Source organism: Heterocephalus glaber, unplaced genomic scaffold, assembly GCF_053883595.1.
Source record: "Heterocephalus glaber isolate CG9 unplaced genomic scaffold, H.glaber_assembly_v1.0 deba00001795, whole genome shotgun sequence".
Taxonomy (NCBI): Eukaryota; Metazoa; Chordata; class Mammalia; order Rodentia; family Bathyergidae; genus Heterocephalus; species Heterocephalus glaber.
Genome location: NW_028258476.1, coordinates 1115380 through 1135111, shown reverse-complemented (window position 1 = coordinate 1135111; position 19732 = coordinate 1115380). Strand labels below are relative to the sequence as shown.

The window sequence follows — 19732 nt, the reverse complement described above, 5'->3', positions numbered from 1 at the left end:
TAGGAACCCCAGCCATGAGCACTAACTGAAGAAATGGTCTCTTTTATTACACAGAGCATGGGCTGGGTGAGAAAGTGCTCTGCTCTCTAGAGCTCAATGCACAGCAAGCTCCCCTGCCTCCTCAGCGCAGGGCTGGCTGACATGAGACAGGCCTTCCTCTGGGCCCAATGTCACACTCAAGGCAGACATCACTAATTGATCCCAGCTTTCTTCCTGGAGGAGCTCGGAGTGTTTCCTCCCTCCTGCGCCACCTCAGGGCCAGAAGCTCAGCCTCAGGCAGACTCTGCTCCTGTGACTTTGGCTCAACCTGGACTGATATTCATGTTCCTTCTTGGCCTCAATAGAGGCGAACAATTCAATTCACAGGGAGACTGGACAGACAATAGTCAGACCACAAGGAGATGTAGTCCCCTCCACAGTTCAAGCCTTTTCTCCTCACAGAGGGCCCATGGCGCCCAGTGGAGGACCTGGTCCTCAGGAGCAGAGCCGATCTTGTGGAAAGTCCTGAAGGAGCCATTTATGGGCAGGGTCTCGGGGCACCTTTCCTGCCGGGACCCTGAGCGCTGTCAGGGGCAGCCTCATTGTTTTCATTCACGAGTTTATCAAGCGCCTGTGATGCAGACAGGGACACAGGAACAGACAGGGCCTCTGCTGGCCTTCTCGGCCAGGCCACCCCACAGGCAATGGACCAGTCCCTGAGGCAGGTACATGGGAGCTCAGGACAGAGCCGGCGCCAGGACGAGTAGGCACTGACCCGCACAGAGCGACTGGAAGGCTGTACCAGGTGGAGGGAGCCATGGCTCAGGGAGGAGATGGCTGAGCCTGGGGGCCACTGTGAGGGCTGGGGCTGCAGGACAGGAGGCTGGGGGACCACCGGCTCCGGGACCCCAGCCCCGGACAGTGCCCGGCACGTTTCAGGGGTGGTGCAGCATCGCCAAGTGGGGGACCCAGGACAGGCAGGACAGGGTGAGGGGATGGGTACCCGTCTGGAGTGGGTCCACCTCCTCCCAGACCTGGGGACCCTAACTAAGCTTCACAAGTCGGTGCGCTGAGCTGCCCGGGCCAACCTCAGGGGTGTTTCAGGTTGGGTGTTTGGCCTTTACTTTTCTTTCCCAATAGTTGGATAATGGTCCTCAGCAGCTTGAATCAATATCTAATATTTATTTGTTGTGTTTTACTTTTGTTTTGGTACTAAAGATTATTTTTATTATCTTTTAAAATTTTGAAACAAGGTCTCACTACATTGTCCAGGCTGAGTTCACACTTGTGATCCTCCTGTCTCAGCCTCCCAGAGGGTTGGGATCCCGGGGCAGCACCATCATGCCCCGCTCTGTTATGTGTTTCTTTATTAAAATTCTTACTAGCCAGGCCTGCTGGTGCACCTGTAGTCTCAGCACTCTGGGAGGCTGAGGCAGGAGGATTGGAAGTTCGAGCACAGCGTAGGCAACTCAGTGACTTAGCAAAAACATGTATCAAAAAAAACAAAACCAACCAACCAAACAAACAAAAAGTAAAAGATTTGGGGATTGGAGCTCAATGTAGAGGGCCTAGGTTCAATTCCGAGTATAAAGACAGGGTGGCTAATTACTTATTGGTAATTGGAAGTTTACAGTAATCATGCTCGTGGTGGCAGTCCTCTTGTGTGGTTTGTAACTTTGCCTCTGGCCACACTGGGGCCACTGCCTTCTCTGGTCACTTCTGTCCTCCCACCCCTCACACCCCTTCATGCCCCTCATTTGCTTTAAGGTGTGGAGTGAAAAAGTCCAGCCTGACTTTCCATACTGCTCTGTGCAGACACCTAGGTTCCGCCTGGCGGAGAGGCCGGGGTGGCCAGTACCAGGCCTTCCGGGGCAGGCAGGCATCCGGGCCAGCTGCCCCCAGGCCTCTTCTTCACTGCTCCCTGGCTTCACGGTCCCTGGTTTGGTGTCTGACACCTCGCTTGGCACATGATTCATTGCGGCTTTGGAATGGCTCTTTCTTTCTGGACTGAACTGCCCGTATCCATTTGGAGTGGAAGATAGGCTTCTGGGCGTTTGTAGTGAGTGCCCCTGAGTGTGGCAGTCTGGGGCTAGGTAATTCCTGCTCTCAGCACAGACCTGAGGCCCACAGCCTTGAGAACTCCCTTCCACCTGGCCACGAAGCACGGAAGGTGCAGCAGAAGTCACCTGGGCCTGCATGAAGGAGGCTGTGTGGGTACAGAGTCCTTTGTTTTGTTTTGCCAACAACCCTAGGGATCGGAAAAGGCAAGCTGGGTCTGCCACACAGCTGGGAAGGCTCCAGCACCCTGCAGACCCTCACCTGCCTTGGGTGGGTGTTGTTCTCCAGTGGACAGCCGAAGAGGAGCCCCTGGCTCCTCTCTCCTCCCTCCTCAGGCTCTGATGATCTCTCTGACCAAATGCCTCTTGCTAGATTTAGAGCCTCTTAGGGGCCGGGTAAGCTGGCATAAGTGATGGCTACCCTAAAACATGTTGCTGGCTGTCGCCTGCATACACTCATCAGCTTGCTGTCACCATCCTGGGACTGTGCTAGGCCAGGGTCGGTGCAGAAATTCTGGGGAAACCCTCCCTCCCTGGGCGGGAGGGCAAGTCGTACCTCGTTCCCGAGCATTCTGGTCCCCGCTGTTACCCTGCGCTTACAGACGGGTCCCCACTCCTGTCGCTGGCTGAAGGGCTGTTTGATGCAGTCCCAGCGGAAGGGAAGAGGGTTCGGTGTGGAGCACAGTGCAGAGAGGGGCTCGAGGGCATGAGCACCCAGGTGCTGCCTGAGCCACCTGAGCCTCTGCACAGGTGCCCCTGGCAGTGCCTCGGCCCATTCTTCCCTCTCAGGACCCCACATTGCGCAGCTTCCACTCTGCCACCACAGCAACAGGGTCTGAGGTTCCCCCCACTCCGCTCTGAGCTGCTGTGGCCGCAGAGGCTTGGCCCCCAGTCAGGACGCGGGCGTCACCTGCCACCTGGCCTGGCTTCTCCTTCAGTTCCATGGTTTCCTTTGCTGTCTTCCTGGCCCCGTGGACATTGCAGACAGGTTGGCAGATAAGCAGGTCTCCGGTGCGCTGGCACAGTGCTCGAAGGAGTGTGTCAGCTCTGGGAGTGAGCTGGGCTTTCTCCCCAAATTCCTGTGAGCAGTAGAGAGGTGTAGATAATCCTCAGGTTGTTAGGCCCTGTCTGGCCACAGAAGCACGCAGCTGTCAGGAAGCCCAAACGCGTTAAGCCACAGGAGAGGCCTGGAGTCCTCCCCCAGTAAGAGGCGCCTCTGAACGCTGGGGCCCTTGGGTCCCCTTTGAGATTCCTATGGGAAACGCATGAGGGGCCCCGTTCTTTGCCACAGTGGCGACTGGACTCACCAGTCCTGTGGGCCTGCCCTTCGCCCCCGCCGTTCCCAGTGCTGTCGTTTTTATCCAGCCCTGGGATCGCTGCCGGGAGCCGGGTCTCAGGGCTCTCAGAGGCTCTGGCCCACACCCGGTGCAGCAGCTCGGTCACCACGGGTGCTCAGGGCCACAGGCCGACATCCGTGGAGCCCTCAGCGAGCCCCTGCCCCAAGATCGGACCAGACCTGGCCTCTGCACCACAGAAATCCCACCATACAGCAAGGGTCTGTTTGCATTTGTTGGTAGAGCACACACAATGTGAAACTTACGTCCACACTGAGTGCGCTGTCCAGCAGTGCTAGGTACATGACAGGATGCTCTTCAGCTTGTGAACTCTACGCATTCGATGCATCGTCTCTACCCCCAGCCAGCGCCGTGGTGTCTCTGTGAACTCCACTACACCAGGACCTCGCAAAAGGAGAATCAGATAGTATTTGCCATTTTGTTCATTCTGTTCCACTGAGCACAATGTACTCAAGGTTCGCACATGTTGTCCTTGTGTCAGAATCCCCTTCCTTTTGATGGCTGGTTATCACAGCATTCCATTTCTATACATAGCAGCGCTTTTATTTTTGGTGTAGTCCTGAGGATCCAACCCAGGCCTTCTGCGTGCTGGGCAGGTGCCTCTCCACCAAGCCTTCTCTCTCACCCCTCAGCCCCTACCTGCTTAGTTCAGGTCTCGCCTACCTTTCGGCTGTCTTGAACATTGCTGCTGTGAACCTGGGTGTACAAACATCCCTTTGAGATTCTGCTCTCAAATGTTCTTACCCTGGGGCCCATGAACCCCAGGAACTGTCTGCAAATGTGGTCCATTCCCCTAACTGGCCCTGTGGGGTGAGTGGGCAGATTCAGAGCACTTACCTGCATCCCGAGCCCCTCCATCAGCAGGTGCCAGGTGGAGAAGCAAGTCACCAGTCTTGCCTCCAGTCCTGGCCTTCTGATGTGTAAGGTCTGGATAACAATGCCTTCCTAGGAAAGGTGGCAAGTGCCAGCCCACGCTGACTCAAAATAAAAAATGGGAAAGGTCCTGGGATGTAGCTCAGAACGAAGGCTCTGCTTCAATCTCTGGTCCTTGAAAACAAGTCTTCATAGATGATGAGGAGGCAGGTTGTTCATGTCCTCCGCCTCGTATCCAAGCCTTCATTGCTGGATACTCCGGCACAAGGACTTTGTGCAAGGTGTTGTTAAATATGGGTTTTAAGGTGCGCGCGTCCTCAGAAAGGGAGTAGCGGGAGATCTGACTGCAGAGGAAGAAGTGGGAGATAGGAGCCAGAGTCCGCAGAGTCCGAACTGGGGGACAGGAAGCGGGGATGTCCAGAGCTGGAAAAGGAAAAGACTTCCCCTAGGCCCTCCAGAAGGAGCCAGCCTGCTGACCATCGGCTTTAGTCCACTGAGCCAGACATCCGGCCTCCAGAACCACAAGACAACAGGCCTGTGTTGTTTTAAGTCACTGGTGTTGTGGTCATTTGTCATCGCAGCAGCAGGAAACTAATACCCTCGGGTCTGGAGTCAGCCTGCTGGGTTTGAGCCCCACTAACCCACATGGCAGTCGTTGGCCTTGGCAAGTCACTCAGCTTCTTCACGCCTGAGTTCCTTGTCTTAGAGAACAGGCCCTGCCACATGGGGTCTTAGGAGGGTAAGGACTCAGGATTCGTAAATGTTCTAGGAGGCTGACTGGAACCTGGCAAGAACTGTTATTTGTTAGATGAATTAGATGAACAGCTGAACAGCCGAGGCACGTGCCTGCTCACAGGAGGCTCGCGTGAAGCTGCTGGATGCTGCTGGCTGTTGCCCTGCGGGCGGCTGGGTCTGGGGAAGGCAGGAATGTATATGCGCAGGGTTCAGGAAGCAGCCTGGCGGTGCCTTTGTTAGAAAAAAGTGTAGCCGTGCTGAGGGACACCCTCAATTATCCGTTACACTGAGTGCCCCACCCTGCAGGTTCAGCAGTCCCTGAGGCATGAACAGCTGTTACCCCTGGATGAGAGCCTCGTCAAGTAAGCTTAGACACTGCATTTCAAAGCTGACTAGGTCTCTCAGAACATCTCAGAGCCTTCAGTATGCTCGTGAGCCCAGTGAATCTCTGAGAGGCATTTCCCAGACACTGGGTTGCCAGCCCTCTTCCTGAGGAGCTTCCTAAAGCCTGGAGTTCGGCCTCGCCTCAGAGCCAGAGTGCAGGCCGGGGCTGCCGTGGAAGGGGTGTGAGGCCTGGCCTGGGAGTGGCCTGCACACCTGGCCTTGCGATGCAGTCCACACAGTCAGAGGTGTTGCAGACCGGCACTGCTGGCCCCCCCGCCGCCTGGAGCGTGCCCCGCTTTGCTCCATGGCACATCCAACGCCCTGGGGGACATTTGTGGGTACCACACCCTCAGGCCCAGCTGCCCATCTCCACTTCCCAGGCCTGGGGGCATCTCAGCAGGCATCTGTGACCAACCTTTGGGAGGCCACACAGGAGGGTGAGCAGGAGTCCCCAGTCATCAAGGGAAGGAGGGCCCTGTGGACCTCTGGCCTCCGGGGAGGAGTGTGAGGGAGCAGGGTCCAGGGTGGTGGCAGGGATGCACTGGGACAGGGCAGCAGTCAGCTTGGACCTGTGGGCCCTGGGCCCATCCGGGTTCTTCCTGTGTGCAGCCTGACATCATCGCTCCTGAGGTGGCCGCCTCGTCCTGCAGGAGCGGCCTGCCGTCCATCAGGCCCGCCAAGGGCATGTGCTCAGGGCCTGGCCATGCACCGTGGCTGCTTCGGGCAGGATCCACTGCACAGGTCTGCTTAGTCAGAGGACTCTGGGTCTGGCAGCGAAGGGGCCTCAGAGAGGCCCCTGCGGGGCTCCTGGAGGGCGGGAAAGAATGCAACCGGCCTCAGCTTCCCTCCAGGAATGGCTGTGCGTAAACATCTCCATCAACTCCAACTGCTGGCTTTCCCCAGGATAGTTCTTTTAAAAGATACTTTATTTGTTTTTTTTTTTCAATTACAAAAGCAACATAGGCCTGTGTAAACACAGAGGTGCGTCCTGATTATTAAAGAAAAAAAAATCATTCGTTTCCTGGACTCTCACCTGGGTCCCTAGAAGAACCAGGGCCCCCTTGGGTGTGTGGCCAGAGGTGACTACCAGACCTGCGTGTGGGTGTGTTTGTGCACTAATACACCAACCTGCACGCACACACGGGAGTTTTTGTTTCTATGTGCTGGGTTTTTTTTTTTAATATATAAAAAGAGAAATCACACCATACCCATTGCACTGCAATTTTCTTTCTACGTAGCAGTGTATCATGAGCATTTTGTAAGTCAGTATGTATAGATCTGCTTCATTAAAAAAATAGCTACATAATGTTCCACAGCAGGAGGATCATAATTTATTCAATTCTTTCCCTACTGATGTATTCAGCTTGTTTCCAGGTTTTGTTTGTTTTTGAGATACTGTCTTGTGTTGTCGTTCAGGCTGACCTCAAACTCACTAAGTAGCCCAGGCTGGCCTTGAACTCTTGATCCCCTGCCTCGAACTCTTGATCCTCAGTGCTAGGATCACAGGCGTGCGCCACCACGCCCAGGCAGTTTTCTAGGTTTTAGTTTGTTTGAATTATAAATAAGCAATTCTTTAAAAAATACTCATTCCATTGGAATAACCATTCCATTTCTTTCTTTAACTTGTGCCTGTGCTGCTTGAGGGAATCGGGAACATGGTGAGCCATTAAGATGGACATTTTTCTTTACAGTCACACTGTGACAGCGTCTCTGTCCATTGAGGCAACCGTCTTTCCCAAGCATAGTGCCTGCCCCTGTGCTGCACAGTGACGGAGAGGCCATCTATCCCCAAGAGCCCAGTGTCACAGGCTGCTGACACGAGGAGGGCAATCACCCAAGAGGAGACAGATGCCTAATGCACGAAGTGTGTGGGCTCTGGGTTCAAATCCTGTCCCCGCCACTTACTTGCTATGAGGACTGGGGGAGGGAATTCATTTGCAGACAAGGGATAATAATCCTGCTGCCCCATGGGGCTGCCGGGAGGACCAGGAGGCCACTGTGACCCCAGCAGGGCAGGACGGGGCATGAGCCGTTGTGCTCTGCTGCAGGACAGGGCGACCATCGTGGTTCACAATAACCTGTTGATGGTCTGCCCACCTGAGGAAGGGAGCTGAGAAATGATGGGAAGACGGAAAGGTCGCGGTACACATTGTGTGTGTGTGTGTGTGTGTGTGTGTGTGTGTGTGTGAACATATCACACTGCACCCCACGAATATGTGCAATCATTATGTGTAAATTAAAAAGAAAAAAATTAAAGGAAAGAAAAGCACTCACCGGATGGCCGTCGTAGGATGCAGGGGGGGTCGGAAAAATCTTTCGGGAGGGTGTTTTGGCTGGACCCCAGGAGCAGTAGAGGGCACTGGGTCAGCGGTGAGAGGGGTCAGACGCTCTGCCTGGTCCTGGACCCAGTGCCTTGGCTCCCTGGCTGTTCCCACGCCCCAACCTCTGTTTTCAGCTGCTGCACGCCCCTCAAGCTGGGGGTGAAGAGTCCTGCAGCCAGGGATCTCGCTGCTGCCCCTCTCCACCCAACATCCAGGCGTGTGGAAACCTGGCACCTTCCTGGAGAGAATCGGCCTGAGCCGGTACTAGGGAGCCTTCACCACAGCGGCAGAGAGAACCAGAGTACCTGCTGGCTGGCCCAAGGCTGGCCAGCCCTAGGAGGTCCGCCCACAGGCCCTGAGTGCACCCGGTGGATCATCAATTAGGCGAGCTTTGACAAATTATCTCTGAGCCTCAGTTTCCCTGTCTGCACGAGGGACAGAGCCTGGCCCAGGAGTAAATGAGAAGCTTGTAAAGCACACACTGAGGCCCTGGTGTCCGTTGTCACTGTTCTTGATGTGGACACTGTCACCTGACCCACTGCCCCTGAGTCCTGGTCCTTCTGCCACTGCCACTTGGGAACTGGTTGTGACAGCCAGAGACCCAGGCTGGGTAGCCCTTCCCAGGGGTGGGAAGGGGCCGGCGAAGCCCGGGAAGGGGCAACCTTCAGGGAGGAGGAAGGAGCCTTCAGGAACAAGAAGCACAGAGGAGCGGTTGGTTCGAAGCTCCAGAGGGACAGCAGCTGGGGTGCTGAGTGGCTCAGAGGGGCTGCACGGAGGTTCAAGTGTGGCCTGGCAGGTGACCAGGAGGGAGGAGCCCCTGCTGAGCCCGGCCGGGAGGTTCCACTTACTCTGAGCTTTCTGGGGAGCTGTGATTGGAAGCCACATTCACTCTGGCCCAGCCGAGGATGGAAGGGTGGGGCACTGGCGGAGACCAGGTGTAGCCCCTAACCCGAGGGTGGGCTGAGATCACTGGGCCTTGCTGCTTCAGACAGAAGTGGTCACCAACTCGCACCCTGCACAAGGGGGGCCCAGCATCCCTCCAGTCTGTGAGTTCTTGGAAATATCCGCATCCCTCCTGGCAGCTCCTCTGATGCCAAACGTCTCCTTGTGTTCGATTCCCCACCTCCATCCTACACTGAGTGCCCCTGCAGGCATGGGGTCACCTCCTGTTCCCTTCATTCCCCAAAGGACCTGGGATCAAGGCTGAAGCTTAGCCAGCTTTTCGGGGGTCTGGAGCGATGGGAAGGGGTGGCATGGTAGCAAGCAAACGAATAGCACCGACCTCAACTTTTGTTTGTGAAGGTCACGTGGCCATTCCGTCCCGGGGTGGTCAGCGCCAGCCTGCCACGCGGCTCCGGACCCCTCCCAGCAGGGGACTGGCCTCGGCCCGCCCCTCTTGGCCGAACCCCTCCTCTGACCCCCTGACCCCAACCTTCTCCGGTCCTGGTCTTGGTAGGCGAATGAGTTAGGCTGAGTCAGTATTCCTGAAACCTGGCCAGCTTTGCCCAATGGAGTCCTCCTCATGGGCCGACGCTTGAGAGGGGCAGGTGCTGCTCACTGGGACACCCCCGGGCTGGGACCCCCCCCCCCCCAGGTGGCCACAGAGACCTGGGGCGGGACCAGGAGGCAGGGAGAGGTGTGAACCAGCCGCTCTCTCCCTGGAAATGAAAGCGGCCGTCCTAGGCCACACAGACGTCTTTGCGGCTCATTGCAATCAAACTCGGCTTCGGTGTGCTACAACCTGCCGAACGGAGCTCTGGCTGGTTTTAATTGTGTATCGATCCCATGGTCTCTGGAGATTCTTCTGAGGATGAGCATCCACACGGGCGGGGTCTGAACTGAACAGTGAGGCCCCGCAGCCTGGTGCCAGCACACGGCTCGCCAGGGGACCAGGCGTGGACACCACCGGCGGCAGATGAGTCCGGCACTCTCCCTCTCTGGGTTTAGTTTTTTCTCTGCAGAATGGGTGTGAGATCTCTTCCTTCCAGGAAGCTTGTGAGGTTGTAGTGAGATTGTATGTGGAACGAACGACATTTGGCCTGGCCTGTACTTGGCTCCTGGGTAATTCTGATGCATAAGGATGCTGCTATAGACTGACTTATGTCCCCTCAAATTCCAAAGTCAATTCTTTTTTTTTTTTGATACAAGGTCTCACTATGTAGTCCCAGCTGGCTTTGAACTTCCTGTGTAGCCCAGGCTAGCCTCAAACTCACAGTGATCCTCCTGCCTCAGCCTCCCCTAGGATTACAGGTGTGTGCCACCAATCTAGCTTCTCTGGATTCTCTAACCCGTCATGTGACTGTGTCTGGAGATAGGATCTTTGGAGCTAATTAAATTGAAATAAGATCAAGAGGGTAGGGCCCTAGTCCAATGGGACTATGGCCTTACAAGAGGAAGGCCCCCTCCTTCCATGAAGCACAGAGCAAGGAGGCAGCTGCCTGCAAGCCAGGGGAACTCCGCCATGCTGTTGCTTGGGGCCGATTCTTGCAGCTTCCAGAACTGTGAGGTGGAGACTGATTTCTGTCGCTTGTCACCTGGGCTATGGTTTTGTTGTGGCGGCTGCACAGGCTTAACACAGACTTGTGTCCAGGCTGCGGGCACCGTCGCTCGGCAGTGGTGCCCTGGTGCCTGGGTGTGGGTGGCTGTGGTCTCCCTGCCCTTCAGTGCAGCTCCGCTGTGGCCTCATGCCCCAGAGACCTGGGCTCTGCTCCTTCCTTCGCCTCCCGTGCAGCCCCGTCGCCTGACGCCCCCTCGCTTTCTTCCCTCGAGCTCCCGAGCTCCATCCTGCGTGGGGCATTGCACGTGTGTCCCCTCTGCTCGTGACACACCTTCACACCCCCATTCCTGTGTTGGGGGCACTTTCCACACCAGTGCCTCTTGTTTCTTTGGCCCTGACCGTTCTCTTTCCATCAGGCACCGCTCACTAAGATTAAAGGGTTTGTCTGTGTATTGCTCGTTTTCCTGCCCTCTCGGAGCTCATACTCCAGGGACCTTGTCTGCTTGTTCTTTCTGTTCCCCCGGAACTTAGCCTGGGACGGCCGCATGACCAGAACTCAGCTCACACCACATGGCGCGCCGGCCAGGGCTACTCACCACGGCTGTGCGGATGGTGGCTCTTAACAGCCAGCACCAAGCCCTCTGCCTGCCGGCGCTAGTCCTCACTCCTCCCCGGCGGGGGGGGGGGGGGGGGGGAAGGGGCCGGGCCCATCCACTGGTTTCCAGATGAAAGGCTCTGATCCGTCTGTCCTGGGGGCAGGCGGAGGGAGGCCACCGAATGCTGTCCTCCACCCTTTTCATTAGAAAGCTGACTTTGTCTTCCGTGTTGGACTTATGTGAAAAATCTCACTTGAAGAAACAGCTCCGCAGCTAGGAGAAACCGGAAAGCAAGTTGGATCCATCCCTTCCTGCTACAGATGAGAAATGTGAGGTCCAGAGGGGAAATAGATGTCCACACAGGATGGTCAGTGGCAGAACACTCTATCCCCAGCGGTGCCAGGGAAATTTTGGCTGTATGAATGAAAGATATTAGCATGCTCTGACACCGTAATTGGGATGTCTGAGGACTGGGGACCTGAAGGTGATCTATGGTCACCTGCCTCTGTCGGTCCCAATGAATTCCAGGCTCCAGAGTCCCAGCAGAGACCATGGCTGAGCTCCGCCAGGGACACTCAGACCAAAGAGCCCCGGCGAGGCCTCCAGCATGGCCCGTGCCTCCTGTCCCTGTAGTTAGTTCAGATGGAGCGATTCCTCCTCCGAAAGATAAGGAAGCTGGCAGGGACTCCATGCTCTTCAGGTCTTGCTGATGGGATCCTATCATCTCTGGCAGGGCCCAGAACTACTTCTGCATCTCTGTTAGAACCAACTCGTTTGCTTCTGCCTTCACTAGTCCTTTCCTTCTTTCTTTCTTTCTTTCTTTCTTTCTTTCTTTCTTTCTTTCTTTCTTTCTTTCTTTTTTTCTTTCTCTCTCTCTCTCTCCTTCCTTCCTACCTTTCTTTTTTCTTTCTTTCTTTCTTTCTTTCTTTCTTTCTTTCTCTCTCTCTCTCTCTCCTTCCTTCCTTCCTTTCTTTCTTTCTTTCCTTCTTTCTCTTTTCCTTCCTCCTTGTCTTCATCTTGCCCATCTAGAGCATTTGCTTACTAGAAGTTTTGTGTTCAACATCACTGCCAAGCAGAAGTTCATTTCATTTCCGGTAATCAGTGCCTGTCCCGGGGAAGCCTGGTTAGGTATTAAGGACTGGATGTCATCCTGCGGAAACCCTCATAGGCATGGTGCACGTGGAGAATGCGTGCTCCGGGGAGTTTACATGGTTTACCTGTACAACATATATATTAGTAACATGTTTCAAGAAAAACCTGGAATTTTAGAAAATCTGTAATTTTTCCTTTTGCTTTTTTCCTGCAAATATGTATTTTTTAATGATGGAAATTTTCCTTCAAGTTTTTCTCCCACAGAGAGGGAATAGTAGAGAACACAGAAGGGTTTTGTTTTGTTTTGTTTTCCATTTTCTCTCCTTTCATTTAGAAAGATTCATAGTTACGCAAGAAAGTTTTTCAGCTTGGTCAGAAAATGACCACGTGGGATCTCCCCTGATAGTTGAGAACATTTTATTAAAAGATTTTGCCTCAATTAAAAACCTGAAAAGCCTCAAGCCTTTCGAAATAGGATGAGGGGTAACTAGTGAATCCAACGAAACAACTCCAAACTTATTTATCACCGGGGGTAGAAAACAAAAACGGAGAGGCTCCCCGGTGCTCCTGCTTGCCCGTGGGCCTGTGTGCAGCTCTGTCGAGGGTGACCTTGTCCCCTGCCCGTCAGGACTGCCTCCCCCGGGCCTGTGGCTCCCACATGGTGGCCTCCACGGTTCCGGCTGAACTGGCTCATCTTGAGGGGACCAGATGGCTCTCCCGAGAGGGCTCCGGGGTGAGCTGGTGATCGACGAGCCCCTCTGTGGGCTGCTGTGAAGTGAGCTAGAGGTGCTGCCGAAGGGCTCTGTGGCCTTAGACAGGGGCCAGGCCGGAACTCAGTGGTCTCGGAGTTCCTGAGTAGCCGACGTCATTTCCACAATTCCCCAGGGGCCGCTCTGAGGTGGCCCACGCTGATGACCACATCGCTGGCTGCCAGCTGATCACTTCACTCCCCGAATCTGCCAGCAAACACGATTCACTGTTCCCAGTCTCCATGTAGTCATCCCCCCGCTCCATAAATTCTGTTCTGCCTTTGCTCCATGACTCTGTCTGCCAGTGAACTTCTTGCTATCTGGGAAAACACTTTGTATGCAAAATAACTGAACTGCTTGCAAAATAGTTTTTTAAGTGATCTGAGTTATGCTGAGATATCTGAAATGATGTGTTCATGGGCCGGGCTTGGGCTGGGGAGGCTGGAAGGGTCCCCTCCCTGTCCAGAGGTAGGGTGTGGAGAGAGGCCTGGGCCTCTCAGAGGCTGCGGCAGGAGGGCCTGAAGGGGGCCACGGAGGGCACACTGCCCAACCTTGACACCTGTGCTAAGAGTATGCGGTACTTTTGGTATAGGTTAGTGTTGCTGTGTGACAAAGATCCCCAAACTTACTGACTTAAAAGAATAATCTTTAAGCCCACGATTCTACCCTGGTCTCACTGGTGGGGATCCGGCCATGAAGCCAGCCCGGGAAAGACTTGAATCCTTGAATGGCCGGCAGCTGGCATTCACTACAGCTGGTGACAGGGACAGCGAGGCCCTGTGTCTGCAGTCAGATCCATGACATTGACATTTTTCAAAGCTTTGCTGTGTTACGTTTTCTAATTGCCCAGGGGCTGAAGCACAGGGCCAGGTTCAGACTCCAGTGGTTGGGAAACAGACTGCGCTGCATGGGGAGGCAAAGTCTCACATACAGAAGCAAGTGGACATCGGGAGGAACCTGTGGTCATTTTTGTGAGCTCCACCCCAAGTGCATCTGATACCTGCTTCAGGTGCTGCCGGAGCCCTGTCCTCCCAGGAAGCTCTCCGCGTGGGTCCTCAGCCTGCCTCTCCAATATGAGGGCCTCTTTAAGTCCCCACTGAATCACAGGAGGTGTGTTCCCTTCATATCTATGCCCCGGCAGTGTCCTAACCTAGCTGGTTCTTACTGATTGTTTTATTGAATTGAGCTGAGTTGAATGGAGTTAATTCTTTTCCTAATTACAAGCTCTTTAATGGTAAATTTGGAATCAGTGTGTTGTGTAAAACCTCCCTCCCAAAGCTCTTGGGATGATATTAATGTGCAGAAAATCCTATGAGCTCTCAGAAACCCGGGTGAAGTAGCAGGATTCGGTCTAAGGCCCCTCATTCAGGGCATCACTGAGGAAAGGGAGAGCCCAGGGCCGGGTGCTGAGGGCTGCGTCTTCAGGCTGGCCGAGCCCCGAGTGCAGGGGCAGAGGGACTGAGCCACTGAGCGCCCTCATCCCTCTCAGAGCAGCCGTGCCAGGGGGCAGCTGCCAGCCCTGGGCCTCCGAGGCTCCTCTCTCTGAGGATGCTCCCACCCCATGCCAGGTTCTGCCCTCGGTGCCTCAGCACTTTCCCCAAGTCCCCCTGAGGTCAAAGTCCTGCTGTTCGGGAACCAGGACAAGGGGCAGAGCCCACACCTGGGGGAGGACAGTCGCCCTCCCCTCCCCATCCAGAATCGCTCTAGAACTTTCTGAGTCTTAGTGAGCACCGGGAACAGTTATTCCAGGTAGGTCTGGGGCAGGAGAGGTCCTTTCCCCCGCACCAGATGAGTTGTCAGGTCTCCTCCGTGGAGTTTCCATGCCAGGGGCTACCAAGGGTCGCTGGCAGTCTGTCTGCTCTGCATCTCACAGTCTCCATCAGAATTCAGCTGACCGCCCACTGCGTACCAGGCAGGGGGCAGGTGCGGCAGGAGCCAGGCTTGGGTCCCATCCCAGGGCCTTGTGCACCCAGTACACATCCCAGGTGGGAGGCCCAGCGTCTGTGCAGGCCCCTAAGTAGGCTCCTCAATGTGGCGGCCCCCAGGGGTCTCTCAGAGCAGGAAATGGAGCCTGAGAGAGGAGGTGTACAGGGTCACACAGTGACCCAGTCACTGGCTCCTTACATGGGCGTTCACTGAACACCTACTACGTGCAGTGGCTGGGCCGGGCACCAGAGATAACCCCAGAGAACAAGCAGCTCCACAGCTTGTCGCCTTGGGGTCCCCATCACGGTACACTGACGGGGTACACTTAGGGTAACTTGGGGAGTGTAAGAAAACTCCCAGTGTTAGGGCACCACCTCAGAGAGGAGGGCATGCGTGGCCTGAGGTGGGCCTGGCATGGGGATTGTTCTGTATCTTTTTTCTTTTTTTGAGCTAGGGCCTGGGCATTTTAAAAAGGCCCTCCCAGTAATTCAAGCAGGCCAACAGGTTGAAAACTGCTGGTCTAAGTGAAGAGACAGACAAAAGCCTGATAAAGACAAATAAATGCATAGTTAGGATTTGTTCTTTGTAAGGGCTAGTCAGGGGCTGAGTGAGGACACAGCAGGATGGGTGCCTGCTGCCTGCCTAAATCCGAAGGGGCAAGGCCTCATTTGGAGAGCCGACTCCGGGGATCAGCAAGTGTCCTCATGCGGCCAGTGTGGGCTCTGGGAAATCGCCCACTGTGCAGGCCCCAAGCACTGTGGGGCATCTGGCAGGAGCTCTGGGTTTTCAGCCTGAAATACTTCTTCCAACTCCCCTTCCCTAAACACCTCTGCATGCACACACATGCACACACTTTCTAAATACCCCCAGACCACCTAGCCTCATCGTCCCTTGTCTTTGGAGCTGCCCACTTATTATGGGGGGGCTGTCGGTGCTGGCGCTAATCCTGCGCCGTGGGCAGGACCAAGTATTCCCAAGATAGACATGGGAAACAGGCTCGTGGAAGTCACTGGCCTGGGGCACCTTAGTCTGGCTCACCAGCCTCCATATACCCGCCCCGTGTCACCCCGCCAGTGCTGAGACAGCCAGACAGAGGCGGGGACACAGCCTGGGCCGTGCCCGCCGCTCAAGCCGCCCAGAGCTGCTGATGCCCCGTCCTCCCTTCACATGGCACCGATGCAGTTCCCCATGGAGCAAGCAAGGTATAGGTCGCTGCGGCTTCAGTTCCTGCCCGGAGTGAGCCAGTTACTATGGTAACTGGATGTGATTCTTTATTACAGGGTGGCTGGCTCTAACTCTGTGTTTGGAGACTCTGGCTGGAGAGTCACATTGCCTCGGCTTGGGCTGTCAGGCGGCAGGGGGAACCCTTGGCGCGACCATCAGGGCTCTCTGACTGACGGGGACACCCAGGTGGGGGAGGAGGGCCGGCTTCACCCGTGCTCGGCTGGCGTCCTCTCCCGTTTGGAGCCCTAATTGGAAAGGGGAGGTCGGGCCCCTCAGCCAGTCACTCCCATGGTGGGCTCCACTTCCCTACCATGGAACCATGCTCCACCAGATCCCACCTCCCCAGCGGAGAGAGGCCGTCACCGCGTTTGCTGAATGAATGAATGAGCACATAACGGTCTTCTGTAGTCAGTGGAGCCCTTAGCACTCATTATGCTCTGTGCAGTCACAGGGCAGAGAGAAGAACACCGCTGCCCCTTCTGAAGCCTCGCACCAGCTGGCCTGGCCTCGGTGGCCCGCGGAGTTGCCTGGAACTTGCCCTTGCGGCACACAGATAGCGAGGAGGACCCTGTCCACATGATGCCTCCCCCGGTGTCAGGTGTGCAGGATCCTGGGTGGCCCCGTCGACCCTTTGAGGCCCCAGGGCCGGCAGTGCAGGGCTTCTCTCCTGGGTCCTCGGAGAGAGGGTTGGGGGCCTGGGGAGGGTGGGGAGCAGGGGAGAGACGGGTCCTAGGTGACTGACTTGGGCACAGAGAGGGGCTTCCTGGAGCCCAGCCCCGAGGAGACTGGGACAGCCAGTGCTGGCGCCCTTGGCCCTAACTCCTGGGCAGCTCGGTGTTGGTGGGGCGGGGACCCTCAGTCCATCAGCTCCAATCCCCTCAGGCCAGCCGCTCCATGTCTCCGAAGGCAGAGCCCCTTTTCCGGGTTCAATACAACCCTGCCCTCCCGGCCAGCATCTGCGCTGCTTCGCTGCCCAGGATGTGCCAAGGTGGTGCCCTCCCACCAGCTCACACACAGGGAAGCCGCTCACATCCGGGCCTGGGGAGCGCAGCTCACTGTGTCCTGGAGCAGGCTGCGTGCAGGCCTGGAGCCCAAGTGTGCGTGCGTGGGCGTGCGTGCCTGTGTGGCGGGGACAGGCCACAGCCAGAGCTTCTGAGCGGTGCCCGGTACAGAGGGCACGGAGTGGTAAAGAACACCCTGCTCGCCTCTCAGAAGTGGGGTGCACGCCTGATGGGAGGTGCACACCTGACACGTGCTGGCTGCTTCACGCCGAGAATCAGCCCTTCAGGCTGAGCGGGACGGAGCCTTCCTGCCTTCTCCTGCACAGAGGTGGGGCCGAGGCCCAGGGGCAGCGTCTGAGTCCCTTTCACAGTCTGCATGGCAGGACCCCACGACCACACCTCCTGGAGGACCAGACCCGGGCCTTCCCCGTGTGAATCCCAGGGCCAAGCACACGGCAGGCTGGGCACACAGCAGGTGCACATGAGTGCCTGAGTGTGCGTCTTCAGGCCGAGGCGGCAGCACTGTGAGCTCCAAGGAAAGCAGGGCTAGGAGGGAGCACGGATGGAACTGAGCCCAATTCTCATTTTGAAAAAAACCCCTGAGACCTCATCTCTTAATAAGGCAAAAATTATAATAAACGGCCAATGACAATAGCGAATACTAAGGACAGCTGAGCTTACAGGTGTTTGCCAATGGTTAACAGGGTGTGCTGGGTGCCAGACAAGACTCCACGGACACCAACTGGGTGCCTGACGGTTTAACTAGTGCTGACACTGCTCCTGCAGTTGGCATTCGAAGCCACAGGTTAAGGGGCCAGCCCCCTAATGCCCCCACTTCAGAAGCCCCGCTCGTGGTTCCGATCAACTGGCTATAAATTGGGGGTCCCACGGCTTCCTCCTCCCATCTGAGTGCTTTGCGATAGCAGCTTCCAGAGCCTGGGGAAGGAGCTACTACCCATGACCTCCGCCATTCCCCAGGTGCCCCCCAGCGGGCAGAGGGAGAAGCTGTGTGGGATGGAGCCCCCAGGCTCTCTCCACGTGAGCCACCTGCAGCACCCGAGGCTCCGGCCTGCCTGGGGGTGCTCTGGGCCTTACTGATGGGCCTGTGGATCAGATCACTGAGCATGGACCCCTGCTCGGGCTCTTCCTGAGGCCCCACCAGGCGCCGGTCACTCACTGTGACAGCCCCTCTCTGGAAATCCCTTCCTGGGGGGGTGGGGGTGGAGGACGGCTCCTTCAACCCAGGGCCGTGGCTGGGACTGAGCGAGGCCGTCCCCGGAGCCGTGTTCTCAGCTCGGCCCCTCCCAGGGCTTCTAAGGCAGGGCAAGACCGGACACACTGTTCCTTGGTACAGACCAATCTCCCAGAGAGGAGAGCGAGATCCGGAGGGGCTGTGTCTCAGCCAGGCCCCCGCTCCCCGCCCAGCTGGGCCCCAGGCCCCTCGAGGCCCAGGCTCGGGCCCTGCCGCCCTGCTGTGTCCGGGTCTGGCCCCACTAACCGCTCTCTGCCCTGCAGCTCTTCGTGATCGACAATGGCGCGGACGACTGGCGGATAGCCATGACCTACGAGCGCATCCTCTACATCAGCCTGGAGATGCTGGTGTGCGCCATCCACCCCATCCCGGGCGAGTACAAGTTCTTCTGGACGGCGCGCCTGGCCTTCTCGTACGCGCCGTCGCGCACGGAGGCGGACGTGGACATCATCCTGTCCATCCCCATGTTCCTGCGCCTGTACCTGATCGCGCGCGTCATGCTGCTGCACAGCAAGCTCTTCACCGACGCCTCCTCGCGCAGCATCGGGGCGCTCAACAAGATCACCTTCAACACGCGCTTCGTCATGAAGACGCTCATGACCATCTGCCCCGGCACCGTGCTGCTGGTCTTCAGCATCTCGCTGTGGATCATCGCCGCCTGGACTGTGCGCGTGTGTGAAAGGTACTCATGCCCGGGCAGGGTGGAGACGCAGGGTGTGGAGGTGCACGTCTGTGCAGGGCAGATGTCTCCGAGGCAGAAGGGGGACAGGGGGCGGAATCCGCTGAGTATGAGCTGCAGGAGGAAACATTGAGACAGGGTAACTGGGAAAACACACAGTATTCCTTGTTTTCTGTTCCAGCTCTGCAGGCCAATAGCAAGCCCTCTGGTCACACCGCTAGCCCTTACTCATGTGCAACCCTTCGCGGTTTTCCTGTTATCGCCCCCTCTTGGGGTTTAATGTTGTTTCCTACTGGGTTAAAGACTCTGAGAAGTCCTGCAGTAATGAAATCTGTTTCCTTTTGTTTATTCCAGATTTTGTCAAAAGCTTTTGCCCACAGACCCTTCCCATTGCACAGAAGTGCTGCTGGCTTGCTCCTCAGGGTCCATCCCTGTGGCAGCAGTGTCCCCGGGGCTGGTTAGGATACAGACTCCCCAGCCTGACCCCAGGCCTTTGGAGCCATAATTTGCATTTTAGCAGGGCTACCGTGATTTGTATGCACTTTAAAGTTCCAGAAACTCTGCACCCAAGGGATAGACTTTGGGAGGGTTTTACCAGCAGGAGGTGACAGCCAGCAGGGATTCAGAGGAGTGGCTGAAGGGAGAGAGGGGAGACCAGGCTATGGAGAGCAGGGCTCAGCCCCTCATGCCAGCTTCTCAGGGCTAGGGAGGCTGGAGCGGGACTCACTGCTCCCTTCCGCAGCCACACTTAGGCTGCCCTGTGACTTCCCTCCCTTCCAGCCGACCTGGCTGTGCATTTTGACTCATCTGATTTCACACATGGAGTCTGAACCTGGCTAGCACCAGGGATTCTGCCCAAGACCCTGCGAGATGTCGGCTGAGTTGCTCTGCTCCCGGGCCTCAGTCTCCTCACCTGAGCAGAGTAAAGATCTGCTCACTGCAGAGAGAACCCTGTCATGTCAGAGGCATGTAAACCCTCCTGTCTGGTTTCATCGCCAGGCCTGCCATGCCC

At 56.4% G+C, this 19732-nt stretch overlaps 1 protein-coding gene across 6 annotated transcripts in view; it reads left to right on the top strand.

The window, feature by feature from the left end:
• Positions 1 to 19732, top strand: part of Kcnn3 (potassium calcium-activated channel subfamily N member 3) — a 133942-nt gene that overhangs the window by 61717 nt on the left and 52493 nt on the right. For all 6 annotated transcript variants that reach the window (XM_004871336.3, XM_087203508.1, XM_021249353.2 and 3 more), the window contains exon 3: positions 18305 to 18723. In XM_004871336.3, coding sequence (XP_004871393.2) covers positions 18305 to 18723 — 419 coding nt within the window. The remainder of the gene's footprint in view (positions 1 to 18304; positions 18724 to 19732) is intronic.